Source organism: Myxine glutinosa, chromosome 5 (assembly GCF_964187855.1).
Source record: "Myxine glutinosa chromosome 5, kmMyxGlut1.1, whole genome shotgun sequence".
Classification (NCBI taxonomy): domain Eukaryota; kingdom Metazoa; phylum Chordata; class Myxini; order Myxiniformes; family Myxinidae; genus Myxine; species Myxine glutinosa.
The window spans coordinates 147,282,033-147,303,702 of record NC_136265.1 but is presented as its reverse complement, the minus strand read 5'-3'; the positions used below and the strand labels follow the sequence as shown (position 1 = coordinate 147,303,702).

Here is a 21,670-nt window from a genome sequence, read left to right as displayed (position 1 = left end):
TGCGAGGTTGTAAAAAAACGGGGGGGGGTGCTTAACTTAATTCTTTGTGTATACAATCATCCACCCATAAGTAAATTACCTCCAAGTCCTGTTACTACCCTCTATCTCAAATACTTCCAGGTACCTATCTAATTCAAGTTTAAATCTATCTAACTGTTTCTGCTGCCACTAACTTTCCTGGGCGACCATTCCATGCATTAACTACTCTGACAAAGACCCCTGCCTTATTACCTCTTGAACTTTACCATCAGGCTGTGGCCCCTAGTGCTGTTCCTCTCTATTATGTTGAAAAAACTTCTGCTGCATTTATTTTGTCTTTGCCCTTCATTACCTTCAACATCTATATCAAATCCCCTCATAAGCACCTCCACTCTTATGTATAAAGTCCTGTTTCCTTCAGCAGGTTGTCCCTGGCTTAGTCTAGCAAGACCCAGGATAGGTCTAGTTTCCCTCGGGTCAACTTTACCTAAGGCAAATATGTCCTTCTCATGTGGAGCAACCAAAACTGCACACAATATACGAGTTGAGGCTTCAATAATTTTGACTTATACCCCACCCCTTACACCCCCCCCCTCCCCATATCTATGACCACCCCCAGATCCCCCTCCTGTATCACATGCTCCAAGATTGCCTCTTGCTGTAATCCCTATTTTCGTTGTTTTTACCCATCTCCAGCATCTTCCATTTCCTTATTTTAAAAAAACCAAAAAAAAAACCACCTTTAGAGGCCATTTTTTCCCCGCAAGCGGGGGTTGGCCTTTTCGGGAACCGTAGTTGTTGTTTTTTGGTCCCCTTTTTGAAGCAATGTTTTACGGCCGGATGCCCTTCCTGCCGCCAACCCTGTTTGTCGCCTTTTACGACAAACAGGGAATTACCAGTGAACTGGTACTCAATTAGCCGACCTCGGAAGGATGACAGGCTGAGTCAACCCCCCTGGCGTTAATTCAGCGATCGACCGGGAGGGGGGTTGACTCAGCCTGTCATCCTTCCGAGGTCGGCTAATTGAGTACCAGTTCACTGGTAATTCCCTGTTTGTCGTAAAAGGCGACAAAAAGGCGTTAAACTGAATTTGACAATCTTTAGCCCAGTCCATTAAAGTACCTTAGTGGGGCAGCTTAGCCCAAATATTCAAAAGAATTGTGCATTTTGTGAAACAAGCACCAAATTTGGCACAAATGTACATTAATATGTTGCGAACATTTTCAGATATTGGGCCACTTGAAATTCCGTAATTTTTTTTTTCAAATTTTTTCAAATTTCGTAATTTCAAATTTTTCGGGTGACACCGTCACAATTTCGGTCTTCGAGGCCGGCCGATAGGCAAAGTGTGACCGGAAGGGACGAGGTTCTCCTGACCACGTGGCCCTCGATCTGGGAAGCGAGAGGCGTTCCATTAGTGGACGCGCCCCTCACGCCCGACTTTTGGGCGGCCCCGGCAGGCCGTTTGTTTTGACGTTCCGTGACAGGCCCCGCACCCCCACCTCCGGGCCGACCGGAAGCTTGTGCTGAGTACATCATACCTGAACAACTCAGTGAGGCAGAACACAGCAGTGCACACCAGGGTGACCCCTTCAGTGCATAAACCAATTAACCTGTCCACTGCAGGGCATATAGAAATGAAGTTATTTTCTGCATATAATAATAATATAAGTTCAGTTCTATATAACAATTTCTGTTATCACCACTACCACTACAACTACCACTACTACAAGCTTTGTCTGGAATTTTGTGGACTAACAGACAAACAGACATACAGACAAGCTGGGATCAAAACATTACCTCCTTGCACCATTGAGTGTAGAGGTAAACATCATGGAAATTATATCATGCCCTAGATTTAATTCATGCTTACCCGTGTATTTGCTTCACTGGTTCACAAGGTCTTTTGCATACATGTAATTCAGACTCTCGTCTTCATTGCTGACCACACAATGTTCGCAACATATTAATGTACATTTGTGCCAAATTTGGTGCTTGTATCACAAAATGCACAACAGGTTTGCTATGCTGCTACACTACCTAGACTATCCTGAATCTGATAACCCAAACCTCCCTCCCTTCCTTCCTTCCTTCCTTCCTCCCCTTCCCTTCCCTTCCCTTCCTCCCTCCCTTCCCTTCCCTTCCTTTCTTTCCTTCTTTCTTTTTCTTTTTCTTCCTTTCCTCCCCTTTCCTTTCCTTTCTTTTCCTCCTTTTTTTTTTCCTTCTTTCCTCCCCTTTCCTTTCCTTTCTTTTCCTCCTTTTTTTTTTTGCCTTCTTTCCTCCCCTTTCCTTTCCTTTCTTTTTCTTCCTTTCCTCCCCTTCCTTTCCTTTCCTTCCTTCCCTCCCTTCCCTTCCCTTCCTCCCTTCCTCCCTTCCTTCCTTCCTTCCTCCATTCCTCCCTCCCTCCAAGATTGCCTCTTGCTTTAATCCCCATTTGCGTTGTTTTTACCCATCTCCAGCATCTTCCATTTCCTTATTGTTAAACTGAATTTGACAATCTTTAGCCCAGTCCATTAAAGTACCTAGACTATTCTGAATCTGATAACCCAAACCTCCCTCCCTTCCTTCCTTCCTTCCTTCCTTCCTCCCCTTCCCTTCCCTTCCCTTCCTCCCTCCCTTCCCTTCCCTTCCTTTCTTTCCTTCTTTCTTATTCTTTTTCTTCCTTTCCTCCCCTTTCCTTTCCTTTCTTTTTCTCCTTTTTTTTTTTTCCTTCTTTCCTCCCCTTTCCTTTCCTTTCTTTTCCTCCTTTTTTTTTTTTGCCTTCTTTCCTCCCCTTTCCTTTCCTTTCTTTTTCTTCCTTTCCTCCCCTTCCTTTCCTTTCCTTCCTTCCTCCCTTCCTCCCTCCCTCCAAGATTGCCTCTTGCTTTAATCCCCATTTTCGTTGTTTTTACCCATCTCCAGCATCTTCCATTTCCTTATTGTTAAACTGAATTTGACAATCTTTAGCCCAGTCCATTAAAGTACCTAGACTATTCTGAATCTGATAACCCAAACCTCCCTCCCTTCCTTCCTTCCTTCCTTCCTTCCTCCCCTTCCCTTCCCTTCCCTTCCTCCCTCCCTTCCCTTCCCTTCCTTTCTTTCCTTCTTTCTTATTCTTTTTCTTCCTTTCCTCCCCTTTCCTTTCCTTTCTTTTTCTCCTTTTTTTTTTTTCCTTCTTTCCTCCCCTTTCCTTTCCTTTCTTTTCCTCCTTTTTTTTTTTTGCCTTCTTTCCTCCCCTTTCCTTTCCTTTCTTTTTCTTCCTTTCCTCCCCTTCCTTTCCTTTCCTTCCTTCCCTCCCTTCCCTTCCCTTCCTCCCTTCCTCCCTTCCTTCCTTCCTTCCTCCATTCCTCCCTCCCTCCAAGATTGCCTCTTGCTTTAATCCCCATTTGCGTTGTTTTTACCCATCTCCAGCATCTTCCATTTCCTTATTGTTAAACTGAATTTGACAATCTTTAGCCCAGTCCATTAAAGTACCTAGACTATCCTGAATCTGATAACCCAAACCTCCCTCCCTTCCTTCCTTCCTTCCTTCCTTCCTCCCCTTCCCTTCCCTTCCCTTCCTCCCTCCCTTCCCTTCCCTTCCTTTCTTTCCTTCTTTCTTATTCTTTTTCTTCCTTTCCTCCCCTTTCCTTTCCTTTCTTTTTCTCCTTTTTTTTTTTTCCTTCTTTCCTCCCATTTCCTTTCCTTTCTTTTCCTCCTTTTTTTTTTTTGCCTTCTTTCCTCCCCTTTCCTTTCCTTTCTTTTTCTTCCTTTCCTCCCCTTCCTTTCCTTTCCTTCCTTCCTCCCTTCCTCCCTCCCTCCAAGATTGCCTCTTGCTTTAATCCCCATTTTCGTTGTTTTTACCCATCTCCAGCATCTTCCATTTCCTTATTGTTAAACTGAATTTGACAATCTTTAGCCCAGTCCATTAAAGTACCGAGACTATCCTGAATCTGATAACCCAAACCTCCCTTCCCCCCACTCTCTCCACTATGTACCTTGCCTCCAAGCTTTGCGGCATTTGTAGGGCCGACTCTAAACCCCACTGTATGAATAAAGTTTGAACATGAGGGTATCGGGTCGGTGGGAGTAAAGACCTGACCCCCTTGGGTTGGTGGGAGAAAGGGAATTTGTGTTTTCTATTGACATCGAATGATACATGCGAAATGCTTGGTTAGTCATGCTTTGCCAAGGCTTGAATTAAAAAGCAAACAAATAACGGGCATTCTACAAATATATGAATGCACCATCTAACAAAACAACAGCAACATATAATAAGATTTGCGAACGATTACAGTACAGTATGGCGGTTTGTTATGCTACGAGGCACAGAAAATCAGGGAATTCCCAAATGAGCTGCGTGGACTTCCTAATAGGGAATGGGATGCAATGGTGGGAAAGAAAATCTGGGATCGAGATGAGGAAGAAGTATAATGGAGGGGGGAGCAGGGGCAGGGGATCAGTGTGCGATGGTTAAATATGACGATGAAGGGGAATAAGGTGAAAAGGACGGAGTTGGAAACAGTTATGATACTTAATTTATTATATGCAATAGGGACAGTGTAAATATATTCAAACTGTCCCTTTTCTAGGATGACTAAAGAACAGGCAACATGGTGTGTTTACGCAATGCCCGTGGCATGGAAGAACACAGATACGGGACACCAATAGTCAACCGATAAGGCTTTCCTAGCTCAGGCCTCTGCCTGCTTGATGCCCATATCAGGGCAAACTTTTCCTTGTTTGCTTCTCTTTGGGCAGAGATGTAAGGGAGGGAAATGAGAGATCGTGTTTATGTTTTCGGTGATTATCCCAAGTATTTGGGCTCGCAGGCCTGGGTTCCTGCCAAATTACCCAGAAAGGAAGGCCCAATGCCGAGGCCTGGTACATGACTCTAGCCCAGTGTGACCGCTGTTGTCTTTGCTTATGAATGAATGGCTGCCGGGGTGAAAGGAGTAACCAGGGGTCAACCTTATATAGATAGTCATTAAAGAGGGGCGCATACAAAAATGGTAGAATTTGGCCTCTTCTCCACCTCTCCACCTCTTCCTGACCTCTTTTTCCCTAAACATACCCCTTCATTCCCCTCCCCATATTTTCTATCTCCTTTCCAACTTATGATCCCTCCACCCAACCATTGCTTTATCCACTCGTATTCTCACCAATTTTAATTCCTCAATTTATTTCCTTCCTCTACCCTTTTCCCATACACACCTAATAAATTGATTTAAAAATATAAAAAAATGAAGTAAATTCAGAGGCAGAAGGTGTGCAGTGGAGGCACAGAGAAAAAAAAAATCATAGGTGTATCATAACCAATCATATCATCATCATAAGCAAAATGTCTCCTGAGTTTTGCAACTCACCATACGCAGTACAGTAGTACTCACCGCAGTACTCACCATACGCAGTGAGTAAGTGATGGTGGAGTTATTTGTCCGACACATTGATTGACACGTACTGGACGAAGAAGGTTCCAACGTCAATTTCATCGTTATCCTGCACCAGACCAGGAAGGCAGGTAACAATCGGGCTCCAGGTAACTACTGCTCTGGCCCAGTGACAATAAGCGGCTCCGCATTGCGCAGCACGTTGAGGCAGTTGTCCCATCTTGAATCGTGCAATTGTTATGAAGGATAAACTGAGCGGTCACTTCGTGTTTCGGTGTCATGGATATTAGGTTTCAGCCTAGTTCCTCGTGCCAGAAAGAATGACTGTATTGAGTTGATGCAGGATGAAATGACCAGAGTGCTTCACTTAATAAGAATATTTAATCTGATTATGAAAGTTTTCTTCATCTTGGCGTTGCTCTGCGACACAAGTCCCGGACTCCAACTCCCCTTTCCTATCTTAACCGAGGCATGCATCTTCCATTAGAGTCCTTTTTCACCGTTTGGTTCCATTTTGGTTCTTGGTATATCTACATGTGTTGTAATCATGTAATGTTCATCCTGCTTTGATATATTCTTTTTTCAATCTGTCCAAAGTCTATGCTTACCTATTCTTACACTCACTGGTATTTGTTGAACTCTTTCTCTGATATCTTCATTACACCTGCCACCGAATATGGATGGAGGTTATGTTTTCTCCCCTGTCTGTCTGTTTGTCTGTCTGTCCGTGAGCAGGATATCTCAAAAGGTTGTGGATGGATTCGCAAGAAATTTGTTGGAGAGGTTGGGTGTGCAACAAGGACGAATTTATTTGATTTTGTTGAATTGAAGAACTGAATCCGGAGATTTTTTATTTGTTTTCTAAGTGATTCTTCAGCATTGAGGGATAGGACCAAAAACTATATACAGTATATTGCAATTATTGCATGATATTAACAAAAGTTGTGAACGGATTATGACAAAACTTGGTGGATGAAGTGGGTAGGTGACAACAACAAGCCGATTCGATTTTGGTTCATGTCTGGTTCTAACACCTTCAACTTACCTTTTTTTTTTTTCTGTGTCTCTTTGCAGACATATTCCGGCTTGTTCTGCGTCGTGGTGAATCCGTACAAGCAGCTTCCTATCTACACCGAACAGATAATAGAGATGTACCGTGGGAAGAAACGCCACGAAATGCCCCCCCATATCTACGCCGTCACGGACAGCGCGTACCACAGCATGCTGCAGGGTATGGATTGTTACAATAATCGGCCCGATCACTGTCATCATAATCATTATTTCATTGTGTCAATCATGATCGTTCTATCACACAAGACTTGTAGCACACACTAATTTATTTACATTAATTCGTGTGGATTAGAAAAGTATGAAAGACTGTATTTTAATTCACTCCTCTCTTGTGTCACTCAAAAGATATCAAATAACTGATCCCTCCCACCTGTACACAGTTCTCCTAGCAATGTGTTCTGCTGCGGTTCTGCTTTGACAATCTGCTGAGTCTTTGCACGTCTTCTTCTTTCATATACAGCACAAGGCTGCAGGGTAGCATCATTGGCTGAGGGCGCAGCTATATCATTGATGCAGTTCCCTCTATAGGTTAGGACAGGAATTTGTAATTTGTTCAGGGTGCCATCAATAACTCCCCTACTCTTTATGAAGGACACTGTGGGATCTTTAATGCCCACCAACTATTGCCGGAAGACCGGATGCTCAGTTTAACGTCCATCCGCGGGTCGCCACGCACATTGATGAATCACCTTGCCTGTGAAACACCAGGATGACAGTTTATAGCTGGGTCGGGATTCAACTAGACAGGTTGGAGGCGGGTGTTCGTAGCTCTCGGCCATCCTGCCAACCTAGTCTCTGCACTACCCATCGCACACTCACATGACTGATATACAGTATATACAGTCGGACCCCACTATTCGCGGTTCCATTATTCGCGGGTTTTGCGTATTCACGGTTGATAAAATACGACCTGTTTCTCTATTCACGGGATTTTTTCTATTAGCGGCCATGTTCCGCGAATTCGAGGTTTTTCAGGGGCGCAAATTTTTTTTCTTGAGCCGCTAGCTTCACACATTTATAAAACCCATCTTTCACCAGCCATGCATAAAGCAGCTGGACATATGCAAAAAAACATCTTCTACAAGCCGCGAGCATGCCCTGCTTCGATATTCACTGCTGTGTGCTTTGCGTTTTTATGGCTTTCGCGGCTGCGAATTGTAGCCGCACTAGAATCGAGAGCTTCGGGGGATGTTCCTCCAGCTGCATAAACAAGTCAACACCACATGATTTATAGAATGAAAACGCTACATTAAATCTATTATTGAAATTAGCAGCTAGACTCAATATGGCATCATCTGATAACATCCCCCACAAATGATGTGCATGGTATTCACCCCTCCAACAGCTACCCACAATGCCCACATTCCTTCAAGAAATTGGAAATGGTACCTGGTGTTGTCGTTTTAAAAAAAAATTGTAAACATTTAAAATGAAACTGTAATCATGTGCATTTGCGGTCAAAAACATTTTGAATTTAGAAAAAAAATTCTCTGAACCGGGAACCGCCGGGGACCTATCCCCCTTTTCTCCATTGAAAATGTCTCGGCATACATTCACGGGATTATCGTCGACATTCACAGGATTTGCCTTGCCATTTGTGGGATTATCGTCAACATTCGCGGGTTTTGTCTCACCATTTCCGGGACGTTAATTGACCTTCACGGATTATTGTCGGCATTCTCCGGAATTCACGTATTTTGCATTGCCATTCGCGGTTTGTTCCTCTCTATTCATGGATTTTCGCGACTCGTGAACCTATCCCCTGTGAATAGTGGGGTCCGACAGTACTGCATGTGTATATATATTTCTATGTATATATACAGTCAGACTCCGCTAATCGCAAGGGATACGTTCCTGGAAAATCCGCGGAATAGCGAAATCCATGAATAGCGGCACATTGTTTCAATGGAAAAAAGGGGGATAGGTTCCGAGTTGCGAAAATCTGCGAATAGAGAGGACCAAACCGCGAACGGCGAGGAAAAGTCTGCGAATGGTGATGCAAATCCCGAGAATTTCGAAGATAATCCGCGTAGGTCGATGAAAGTCCTTGAAATGGCGAAACAAAACCTGTGAATGTCGACGAAAACCTGCGAAGGTCAATGAAAATCCCGTGAGGGTCGATGAAAATCTGCAAAGGTCGATGAAACTCTCGTGAATGTATGCCGCGGCCTTGTTTCAATGGGGAAAAAGGTATACGTTATGGGTTCCCAGCAGTTCCTGATTCATAGAGGAAAATTTTTAAAGTTTAAAATGTTTTTGACCGCAAATGCAGATGATTACAGTTTCACAAAAAATGCTTCCAAAAAAAACAAAAAACGACAACACCAGGTACCATTTCCAATTTATTGAAGGAATGCGCTTACAGTTTATTAAAAGTGCTTAACCATACCGTACCGTGAAAGTAAAAAAAACAAAAAACACAACATCATCATGTACTGCTTAAATTTTTTATTTTACAAACACATGCAACTTTCAAATGATGATGATTATGGTGATGATGTCCCATGAATTCCTCGAACTCTGAGGATGACCGAAATGATATTCCTGCAACTTCGTGCACTTTTTTTTTTCTTTTTTTTTTTTGTATCCTGAATCGAGGCTCGTGAAAGAGCTGACATTTACTTCACAAACAAATCAACCAGACAGACAAAATATATAAAAAGAGGGAGCGGAAGACAAGATGGGGAGAGAAGGGGAAACACACAAACACTTGAGAGCACACAACATTTGAGAGCAGGGAGATGTGTGGGAGGGAAAGGGCTTGGGGGGAGGAGGCGTGGGAAGGGGGGGGGGGTGGGAGAAGTATAAAACACAAGGACACCACGAACTTCCAGGACAGAAGTTGGTATTTCAAAAAAGTGGAATTGGGGTGAAATTAGCAGGGGTAGAAAAGATCAAGGTTTTGGATGGGGGAAGATAAGGGATGGTGGTGAACAGCTGTTTTAAAGACCTGGAGGGTGGAGTGGGATTGAAGAGAGTGAGGGAGTTTGTTCCAGAGGCGGGAGAAAAGAGGAATGAAGGAGTGAAGGTGAGCAGAGAGTCTTGATTTTGGCAGTTTAACCATAAGAGGGTTGCAGGCAGATCTTGTGCGACCTGTAGGAATATTTGCGGGACAGCCCAGAGAGAGCTGGGGGGGGGCAAGGCCAGAGAGGAGTCGGTAGAAGACGGAAAGACCACCAACCTGCCTGCGGTGAGTGAGTGAGAGGCCCTTGGAGATAGCTTCATCGCGGGAGATTCCAATGATTCTGAATGCTTTAGTTTCAACAGCGTGAAGACGAGCTAGGTGTGAGGCAGGAGCACCAGCCCAGAGGGGAGAGCAGTATTCCATTGAGCTGCGGATGAAAGCCTTGTATGTGGTGAGGAGCTCAGGTGTGCCAAGGAAGGACTTCGCACGACGGAGGATGCCCAGTCGGCGACTGGCTTTGGAGGCCAGATTTGAAAGTGGTTTTCCCAGGAAAGATCATGGCAGATAGTGAGACCCAAAAGCTTGAGTGACAGACTTCTTGGAGAGGATTATTCAGAAAGTGGATGGGAGGGTTGTCCAGTCGGTCTTTTCGGAGAGACATCGTAAGAGTGTGAGATTTGTCAGGATTGAAAGACATGTTCCACTTGTTTGCCCAGTCTGTGATTTTGTCCAGGTCTGCAGAGAGTGAGGAGGCTGCAGACTGCCGATCTGAGGGATGAAGAATGGAGCGACAGAGAGTAGAGTCATCAGCAAAGAGATAGAGAGGATTTTCAAAGGCAGGAGAGGGAGAGGCAGTTGGGGGTGTTGGTGAGGACACTGAGAGGGCGGCAGGAGAGGGTTCTGGTGGTGTTGAGGTGGAGGGAGCAGGGCTGAAGAAATGGGTAATGGAGAGCTGCCTGGCATATTGCCACAGGTTTCGATGCAGCTCTTTGTAGGGGAGAAGCAAATCATCCAAGCCTCTCTTGAACTTGAGGTACCTCTCCATGACTGAGTCAGCGTCTTCCAACTTGTCGACATGCTACCGCATGCCATGCAGCAACTCACCCAAGAACTGGACTGTAAGGTTAGACCTCGGCACCTCTTCCTCATCACTGCCCACCTCCTCCTCCTCAGAAACCGTTATAATGGCCTCCAACTCCTCCTCGGTGAGGTTGGCGCCATGTGAGGCAATGAGGTCCTCCAACTCCTCAGGCTGCATGTCATCAAATCCTTCCCCTCGCAACTGCTGTGCCAACCCGACAATCACATGCCTCTCCTCAGTATTATAGGGAAAGCCAGTAAAGTTTCTGACTGCCTGTGGCAACAGGTTGTATCAGTACGCGTTGATGGTGGAGGCTCTCACCTCATCCAGCGACTCCTTGATGGCGCCGATGCAGTGGGCAATGTTGAAATTCTTCCAACACTGCCCGACGGTTAGCCCTGGGTCAGACTCTATTGCATCCAAAATGTGGCGAAAGGTGCGACTGGTGTAATACGTTTTAAACATTTGAAATCACACCTTGGTCGAGTGGCTGGATGAGGGAGGTGGTGTTGGGTGGCAGGAAGATCACCTTGACATCCGGGTGAGCCACGTCCAGATTCGCGGGGTGGCCAGGGGCGTTGTCCAGGAGCAAGAGAACCTTGAACGCAAGGTTTTTGCCCACCATGTACCTCCCCACCTGAGGTACGAAACAATTGTGGAACCAGTCCAGGAAGATTGCTGCCGCCACACAGGCCTTCTTGTTGCCCCTCTAAAACACGGGCAGAGTTTGCTTGTTCTTGCTCTTGAGAGCACGCGGGTTCAGAGAATGGTACAAATGATGGGTTTCAGCGTGAGGTCCCCTTTTGCGTTTGCACAGAGGAGAAGAGGTACCCGGTCCTTGGCATCCTTGAATGCCGATGCTGTCTCCTAGCGCTTCGAGATGAAAGTTCTCGTGGGTATCTTTTTCCAGAAGAGACCAGTCTCGTCAGCATTGAGCACCTGCTCTGGGAGGTATCTCTTCTCTTCGCTCAGTCTCACCTTCCACCTCGTGGTCCACGGAGGCATGCTCCCCTGAGAGCTTCACATTTTTGAGACCATACCGATCCTTGAAACGATGGAAGCATCCCCTGCTTGCAGTGAATGAAGTCGCGCTGCTTGTACCATCATCGCTCAGCGCATCACTCGTGCTGGCACCAACTGCGCCAGACAGATGATCGTAAATTTGTTTGGCCTTTTCACGAATGAGAGGTCCACTCAAAAGCATACTTTTCTGCACGTTTTCCTCGATATGGATCATATATGGATCATATATGAATATGGATCAGGAACGTTAAATTTAACTAAGGAAGCACACTAACCCTATGACATGACACTGACGTCATGCACCATGTATAATTTATATGCATGACGTCAGTGTCATGTCATAGGGTTAGTGTGCTTCCTCAGTCAAATATATTATATATAGTTCTGAGAGCCTTCTCCATCCTTTATATGTGGACATCCCGGACATGGGTGACCACCTTCGTACTCGATACAGCGCTCACTGAAATACTGTCATGAATCACCTTCTCATTCTTCCGTATGTTGTGAATGGTGTATTTGTTGATGCCATAATGCCTGCCCACAGAGGCCGCACTCTCTCCTCTCGAAAGCCGGTCGAGCAGCTCCACTTCCCTGGCTAAGGCTCATGACTTTCTTCTGCCTCTTGGTAGTCAACGCATCCCCGGCACTGCTCTTGCGCTTGGGAGCCATTATTGAACGATGAGCAGAGCAAGTCAAAAACACAGGTCAAAGCAACGGGACGAGAACAATGATCGAGGACAGTCTGTATACGAAGGATTGAGAGCATTGTTGGTATTCAGCCTATCTGCTAATTTCAATATGTAATAGTTCAATGAAGCATTTGCATTCTATAATTCGCGTGGTTGACGTGTTTTCTTAGCTGATGGAACATCCCCCGAAGCGTTTTCATTGTGTAACATCTCTGATGATGCCTTACCGTAAATTGCAAACTGCAATCGATTTAATGAAACGTTTGCATTCTATAATTCGTGGAGTTGAGTTGTTTACACATCTGGTGGGATATCCCGCAAAGCTCTCGATTATAATCCAGCTAAAATTTGCGGCAGCAAAAACCATGAAAACGCATATCACACAGCAGGTCATGCTCGCGGCTCATAGATGTTTCTTTGCGTATGTCCAGCTGCTTTTTGCATGGCTGCCAAATATGGGTTTTATAAATGTGTCAAGCTGGCGGCTCGTGAATATTTTTTTTGCGCCCTTGAAAAACCGCGAATTCGTGGAACATGGCCGCGAATAGGGGGAAAGCAAACTGCGATTTCGCGGAACACAGCCTTGAAAAGGAAAAAACCCGCAAATTTGCAGGACATTTTTCCGTGAATAGAGAAACATGTCTCATTTTCTCAACCGCGAATATGCAGATTCTGCGAATAGCGGGGTCCTACTGTATATATATATATATATATATATACTATATATATATTTGACTGAGGAAGCACACTAACCCTATGACATGACACTGACGTCATGCATATAAATTATACATGGTGCATGACGTCAGTGTCATGTCATAGGGTTAGTGTGCTTCCTTAGTTAAATTTAATGTTCCTGACTGCAAACCTCCTAATTGTCAAGGAGCAGGGCAGAGACAATGTTTCAATGTGGCAGGCTGCACTTGTTGCTAACAGGTTGTGCAGCAATGGCTGAGGTGAGACTCAATTTGTGCCTTGCTTCCCAGTCAAGTTAGGGGGTTCAACCGGTGTGTGTATATATATGTATATATATATATATATATATATATATATATATATATATATATATATATATATATATATATATATATATATATATATATATATATATATATATGTATGTATGTATGTATGTTTTTTTCATGTTTTTTATTTTCATTTTTTGTATATCCATATATATCTGCAGCAGTCAGGAGCATGTGGGCAGTACTGCTGTTTCCTTTTCATCAGAAGCATTTTCATACCCCCCACAATGTTGCCCAGAGGGCGTTTGAGCACCATCCACAAAGTCTAGGTTGGTGTCACATTTCAACCGGACAAGGTGTGGGCAGGTGTGTTACCCACTGCTCCCTGAAATAATTAGTGAGCCAATGGGGTTTTTTTTAAACCCACAATCCATTCACAGCATCTCAACAATTAACAAGCTCAGGCTCTACAGCTTTGAATCAAAATCCTCAATTGTGTAACCTTCAGCCATATTTTAACCCAAAACCTCTAGGATGTCTCCACAGGGTCCTCACCACTAAGCCATATCCTTACTTAAAACCAGTGTGTCCTCATAGTTTATTTTCACAGTCTTCACAATGTACAACCAGACTCGAAGCATTTGGGTAAGGCAATACCTAGCTGAGAAAAATTTGGACTTTTAATGACAGCGGTCTCCTTTACTTCCTCGTTGGTTCTCCCAAGGGTTATGATGCAAAACATCTGCTGATCCCACCATCAAAACAGAAAAGTAAGCGTTGAACCCAATGACCTTTTTTCCAAATGTTCTGGCATTCCCACGCTGTCTTGGTTTTCTGGCCTCGCTGCAATCCCATACACATGAGCCAATCCTATAAAGTTATGCAGTTATGAAACAGCAATAAAGCTTGCAGTTAATACCTTTTCCTTGGAACACGATATTCCATCCTGCACATGCTATTCTCACATGATACGACTCAGATATGAAATGCGACATTTGACCATATGTGATCAAGTCTGCATAACATCAAAGTTTTATGTGGTTGCATGATCATATTTTCCAGGCTTGAGTTGAATGGTGGTTGACCACTTTGATACAATGTTGCTTTATACACATTTAGATCCATTCCCTGCCGTAACCACCTTCCATATGAAAGTCGGTTTGACTTTTTGTGTGATTAATGTTAGCTCTTTCACGAGCCTCGATCTTGTATGCAAAAAAGAAAAGAAAACAAAAAGAGTATGAAGAAAAGCATTGACGGAAATGAATCCATGACAATTTCAAGCCACCCCTTAAATGAGAAATGAGTAGTTGGGGGGAAAACTACCAAATCAATAACACGACTGCAGATTATTTTTCAAATGGTTGAATAACTCGGATTCTCGGAACTTGTTCCCCCATATAGAGTGGGTATCAGGCCATGTCTTTCCAGGACCTCCACACCACTACAGGCAGTCCCCGGGTTATGAACGAGTTCCGTTTTTAAGTCTGTCTGTAAGTCGAATTTGTATGTAAGTCGGAACAGTTACGCACGGTTCACATCTAGCGTCAATTAGTCAAATGTTTGTCTTAGTATATAGTATATATTTTACCTAAAACATCTGTAGGTATAAAAAACATGAAAGAAACATTTCTTAAACTGTTTAGATAGAAAAGAAAAGATAATGAATAAAGGTTAACACTTACTCTCTTTCCAATTGATGTCTTGCAAACCTTGAAACGATCATACCTTGATATATCTCTCCGAGATGATGGGCCTGGTGTTGGAGAGGATGGACCTGGTGCTGGAGAGGATGGACCTGGTGCTGGTCAATTTTCTTAAAGTAAACATCAAGGGTGGCTTGAACAGAGCTTTTCTCATATTTCTCTTGTCTACCGCTCCCCTTATTATATACTTTGTGTGTCTGTTTGATTTTTTTCTCTGTGTGTTAGCTCTTTCACGAGCCTCGATTCTGTATACAAAAAAATAAATAATAATAAATAAAAAAAATATATATATATTTAAATCATAGGCTTTACGGAGGTCGGTTCGTAAGTACGGGCGTTCGTAAGTCGGGCGTTCGTAACCCGGGGACTGCCTGTATTGACATTCGGTTTCCTTTTGCATGATGGCTTAGCATGTCCATCAGATTAAAAAAAGGTCTCATTCCCAACAAATGTATAGCTCTGGATGCAATGTTTACCATATAAGGAAATATGCAAAAACAATGTTTCATGTAATGTACTAATCTATGGTGTCTTTGGCATGGAGAACGATCAGCCTTTCATTGCACATTTTTGGAATATCTGATATGATATTATTTGATCGCATATTTGAGGCTCGGTGTACTGTATAAAAAAAATAGCACTGAGTGGACTGATGGTCATCTCTTGAGGTTGTAGTTCAGACCTCTGATGATTTGGGGGACTACCCTGGGATCCCCCCTTGATCCGAAATGGAAAAATCCAAGCCCGAGTGATTGTGTGGGCTACTGTTTTGTGTTCATCTGTAAAGTTTCAGAACAATCAGCCGGGTGATAAGGGAGGGGTAGCAAAAATAGCAAAAAGTTAACGGACGGACATCACGATTCATTTTATGAGTTCATCTCTTCGAGAATCGAGAGGAGATGACATAAAAAGGTTCACACATTAGTTGAAGACCAAAAAGTCCAAATATACCAAGGTGGCAAATCTCATTGCGGGTGCTTTTGCAGCTTTGTCGGAACTGAAGCCTCAAAGGCCTAACTCGTACAATTCGGATTTTGTCGAGATGAAAAAGTCTCAGTTACATTTCATTACACAGGTCACGTGACAAGCACAAGGATCTGTATAAATGGGTTTACTTTCACCATTTCCCTCCACTTCCTCATTAATTTTGTCGTCTCCCACCCATTTTGTCATTGTAGATCGTGAAGACCAGTCGATTTTATGCACGTGAGTATGCGCTGGATTTTTTTTTGCCTTTTTCTAACTCCAAGTGGTGTGACGTTCCCATTAGTGTGAAGGTATATCATCGTGCTTGGGTCATTAGTGACCATTAGGGTTCACTTTTTCATTCGAGATACTGTCTTGAAACCCCCGAACAAATCGACTGATCGTAGTGAATGTTGGATTGTTGGCACAGTCGGCTCTGGACAAATGTTTTCTTGTTTATTTTTAACCACAACTATCTTCATTAAAGAGTCTCACATCCCTTAGGCACTTTTCTGTGTAATTCCATAACCAGGTGGCAAAGGAGGAATTTTTCCCGTTGATATTTCCTTCATGTATAACTTTCAATTGTGGTTTCAACTTCAATTCTCTTCTTCCACATTATACATTATAAGGAACTAAAGTTTCTCTCTATTATCGAGTTTTTTTCAAAAATGTTATTCCCTCTACATTATAGTTTTAAATCAACAATTTTTTCCCCTTTTCGATGAGGACCTATGACGTCCGGGGACAAATTGAGTCTTCTTAGCTTGTGAGTACAGGAGAAGGTTCAGGCCTATATAGTCATTCAGAATGACCTTCTGTAACAAGGCAGGGGAATAAGAATCAACCACAAAGAGTGAACTACTACAACATATAGACCAGACCAGGTGGTGCAAGCAGATTGTCTCGACCTAAAAGTCGTTAATGAGCCAGCTGGGTTTTTATCAACAATCCAACAGTGGCTTGGCAGTTCTCCTGAACCTGACTCGCCTTCCTGAAGATTAGCATTCAAATCCTTGACACTGCTACCTTCAGATGTATTTGTATCCACAACCTCTCGGATACCAGTCCAGTGTCCAGACTAACAAGCCACCACGGTATGCAAGTTGGCACTCAAGTAATCACCAATGGACTTAAATAGTTTAACGTACAAAAGTAATCCTCCATGGTCAGTGCATTTTTTTTTTTTTTTTTTTTTTGTATACAAGATCGAGGCTTGTGTAAGAGCTAACATTAATCACAAAAAAAACGGACAAACAAAACATATAATAAAGGGAGTGGGAAACAAGATGGGGAGAGAGAGGGAAGCACACAAGTGCAACAGCAGAGAACAGGGGCATCGGGAGATCTGTGGGAGGGAGAGGGCTTGGGGGGACAGAGTGGGGGTTGAGATATAAAACACATGGACACTGCTAGGGCTAGGACTTCCAGGAAAGAAGTTGGCATTTCAAAAACGTGGATCTGGGGTGAATTAACGGGGGTAGAAAAGATCAAGGTTTTGGATGGGGGAAGATAAGAGATGGTGGTGGACAGCTGTTTTATAGACCTGGAGGGAGGAGTGGGATTGAAGGGAGTGGGGGAGTTTGTTCTCGAGGCGGGAGTAAAGAGGAATGAAAGAGTGAAGGTGAGCAGAGAGTCTTGATTTTGGCAGTTTCACCAGAAGAGGGTTGCTGGCAGATCTTGTGCGACCTGTAGGTATATTTGGAGGACAGAGCACAAAGAGAGCTGGGGGAGAAAGGCCGTAGAGGAGTCGGTAGAAGACAGAAAGACCACCAACCTGCTTGTGGTGAGTGAGTGAAAGGCCCTCACAATCAGCTTTATTGCGGGAGATTCCAATGATTCTGAAAGCTTTGGTTTCAACAGCGTGAAGCCGAGCTAGGTGTGAGGCAGCAGCACCAGCCCAGAGGGGAGAGCAGTATTCCATTGAGCTGCGGATGAAAGCCTTGTAAGTGGTGAGGAGCTCAGGTGTGTCAAGGAAGGACTTTGTGCGACGGAGAATGCCCAGTCGGCGACTGGCTTTGGAGGCCAGAAATGTGGTTTTCCCAGGAAAAATCATTGCAGATAGTGAGACCCAAAAGCTTGAGTGACAGAACTTCTTGGAGAGGATTATTCAGAAAGTGGATGGGATGGTTGTCCAGTCGGTCTTTTCGGAGAGACATCGTAAGAGTGTGAGATTTGTCAGGAACTAGGGCATGCCCGTACTATATATATATCTAAAATTATATCCCCCCCCTCTATTTACATGAAATGGTTTGGTCCATTCGCAAAGCCAAAGCGAACGGCTTGCGAGTACGGTAGAACCCCCCCCCCTCTATTTACATGAAATGGTTTGGTCCATTCGCAAAGCCAAAGCGAACGGTGAACGGCTAAATCGCCATAGCTCGGTAGCTCGCTGCTCTCTGATTGGTCGAATCGTTTTTTGGACATAGCTCGGTAACTACTTGTCCGATTAATTTCAAACCTTGAAAAGGCACATCCTCGGGTCCCCAGCAATATACCTGGCAAGTTTCAAGTATATCGGACCGGTAGTTGTCGAGAAACAGCGGTCGCATACACACAGAGATTACTGGAATTATAGATAGATGAAAGACATGTTCCACTTGTTTGCCCAGTCTGTGATTTTGTCCAGGTCTGCAGAGAGTTAGGAGGCTGCAGACTGCCGATCTGAGGGATGAGGAAAGGAGCGGCAGAGAGTGGCGTCATCAGCAAAGAGACAGAGAGGATTTTCAAGAGAGTCGGAGAGATCATTGATGAAGACCAGAAAAAGCACAGGGCCCAGAACACTGCCTTGGGGAACTCCAGCCTGAACAGGAAGTCCCTATCATCAGGAAGTCATGAGAGAAATCCATTCAGGGCCACAGAGAGGAAGTCCACAAGCCATGCATCGAGATTTCCATGGATATCATAGGAGGAGAGTTTGGTGAGCAGAGCGGGGTGCCAGACCATATCGAAGGCACGTGATCTGTCAAGGAAGACAGCTCTGATTTCCTGTTTGGCAATGACGTCCTCCATCTATTGTTGAGACAGTAGAAGCAGCATGTCCAGAGTAGAGTGACCTGGTCTGAAACCAAATTGATGATCAGAGATCAAGCCATGGGAGAAGAGGAAGGATTTGATATCTGAAGCAATGATGGATTCCATTTGGTATTTGAGAGCACTTCTTTTGGTTAATTCTACATCTGGTACTGATCTTCATTCAATCGGATTCTAAATGGGAACCTGAACTTTGGAATCCTCTTCATCACAAGTTGTAACTGGGGCTGTGTATATTTCACTTTACCTCTTGGGGGCATCTGCAAGCCCTATGCATCTGTTTCGCAATGGTTTCGAAGCAACCCTTTGAAAAATCTCTCGTCCTTGCTTAAGTGCAAACCCATGAAGCTGCCCCAGTTACATCCCCCATCCAAAAAGAAGTGTCTCCCATTTTCATATGTGTGGAAACGCGTACGCATGCATGTGCGCTCACACACAGGCTAACGGAAGTGGATACTTTGAGGCCTCCTAGGAGGACCAATCCCCCACCTCCTGAAACCCACCCACATTTGGAGATAGCAACCAACAACAGCAACTTACACACACATACACACACTCGCACTTCTTGATGAAGCTGCACAATCTAATCCACTTCTTTACCCTCTGTCCTTGACCTTTACCGGACGTTCTTGTGTGTACGTGTGTCCAAGCTGTTAATTCAACAAAACTTCCCAGGACACAGGCGGTATTTTATTCTCTCTCAGGAGAAAGTACTGTGACCTTATATGGAGTAAAGCTTACGGCAGAACATTTTGAGGGCTTTCAGCCAACGTGTCTTACAGAAGGAATTAAGCATGACACGAGGATAATAAAGTCGACAGTTACAACGCTGTGTACATTTCAATGTAGGTAGCTTGACTTCTACTTTCCATACTGAGTTTGGTGCATTCTTCAAAACTTTTTTTCAGTCTTTGCTGCTCATGTAATGACAGAGTCTGTGGAGCCATGGAAAAGTCATATTTGATGGTGCGACGCATTCATCTTTGGCTGTTATGTGAAGAAAAGAATCACCATTGCTTGTAATCCCGTTTACCTGAGCTTGTTTTCTCATGCCATTTATTGCTTTCAGTCCATCATGACTGCTGCCAGCCTGCACCTTGTAATCTCTGCTGTTTCTACCTTTGAGGTTTTTCTACACCTGCTTACACCCTGCCACCCCTCTCGCACTGTGTTGTATCCTCATGGTTCTTGGCCTCCAGCTTCCTCTTCACCCCCACGGTCAGTGTGTTGACCCTTAGCCCTCTGTCATTCAGCTCTTTCATGAGCCTTCACATCTGTACAAAAATTTACCATTGCAATTTTGTGCCTAGATTCATTTGAAATAAATTCCCAGCCGTATCCATAGGCAAAAGGCACTACATAAATACAATTATTATTATTATTATTATTATTATTATAATACAAAACGAATATCAATTGGTACACAAGGAAATCAAAGTTCTCTCCTGGAAATGAAATTACATCGTTTTGTCTTCTTCTTCGTCTCTTCCTTTCATAAGGGGCAAAGTCCAATGGCACCAAACTTCTACCTTTCCTTGACCACGATACTACTCCACTCCCTTTTCTCCTCTGCCAACTCTCTCTACCCCTCTCACCTACCCCGCCCCCCCCCCACCACCGTACTGATATCCCGCCTCACACAATCTTCCCATCTCAACCGCCGTCTACCTCTTTTCCTCCTACTTTGCTCCCTCAACATATCTGCTCTCTTTGCCATTCTCTCTTCGTCCATCCACACCAAGTGTCCAGCCCATTTCACCAATCTCTCCATCAAGCTCATCTGCACAACAATCTTCTCCTTCAGTTCGTCCATCCTCCTTCTTTCCACCCTCTTCACTCCTACAAACCTCCTGACCCAGTTGTTCTCGCAAACCTGCAGCCTTTGTTGTTGCCTCTGTTGTTTCGAGACCGTAATGGTAGGCCGGCGTCACACCTACCTTTACAGTCTCTGAAACAGTGGTACTCACAGAGAGACAACAACAGAGGTTTGTTCGTATCAATTATATTCATAGACATTTGTGGTCTCGAACCGTAAGTTTGTATCAATTACCAAATTAATGGACATTGTGATCAGGATTTAAGGTGGGAGAAGCCCCCCCCCCCTGCCGCCCCCTCCCCCTTCCGTGTGTTTTTTTTTTCAACTGTTTAGGAAGCCGAGTATTCAGGATACATGGGAGAGCATGATAGCTCGTTTGGTCATGTGCCGATCCGCTCATAGGGGGTATTGCATCATGGAGCCACACCATATTTGGGGGATGGGGATGGTGAAATAAAAGGCAGAGTAATCCCATGGTATCTTCACACTTGATTCCTTTGGATCTGTATAACATCCACATAAGGCCCATTTTCCTGCGAAAACCACATTTCCAAGCTGGCCTGCAAAGCCAGTCATCGACTGGCCATCCTCCGTCGTGCGAAGTCCTTTCTGGGCACTTCTGAGCTCCTCACCACTTATAAAGCTTTCGTCCACAGCTCAATGGAATACTGTTCTCCCCTCTGGGCCGGTGCTCCTGCCTCACATCTAGCTCGGCTTCACGCGGTTGAACCCAAAGCATTCAGAATCATTGGAATCTCCCGCAATTAAGCTGATTCTGAGGGCCTTTCTCTCTCTCACCGCAGGCAGGTTGGTGGTCTTTTTGTCTTCTACCGACTCCTCTCCGGCGTTGCTCCCCCAGCTCTCTCTGGGCTCTGCCCTCCAAATATTCCTGCAGGATGCACAAGATCTGCCTGCAACCCTCTTCTGGTGAAACTGCCAAAATCAAAACTCTCTGCTCACCTTCACTCTTTCATTCCTCTTTTCTCTCACATCTGGAACAAACTTCCACACTCTCTTCAATCCCTCTCCTCCCTCCAGGTCTTTATACAGCTGTTCACCACCATCTCTTATCTTCCCCCATCCAAAAA

General features: G+C 44.3%; 1 protein-coding gene across 3 annotated transcripts in view; it reads left to right on the top strand.

Annotated features, from left to right (window-relative positions):
• Positions 1-21,670, top strand: part of LOC137426955 (myosin-10) — a 169,285-nt gene that overhangs the window by 45,666 nt on the left and 101,949 nt on the right. For all 3 annotated transcript variants that reach the window (XR_013623590.1, XM_068116014.2, XM_068116013.2), the window contains exons 3-4: positions 6,402-6,558; positions 15,946-15,973. Coding sequence is in view for 2 of the 3 variants with exons in the window: in XM_068116014.2 (XP_067972115.2) it covers positions 6,402-6,558; positions 15,946-15,973 (185 nt within the window). In the remaining variant the exon portion in view is untranslated. The remainder of the gene's footprint in view (positions 1-6,401; positions 6,559-15,945; positions 15,974-21,670) is intronic.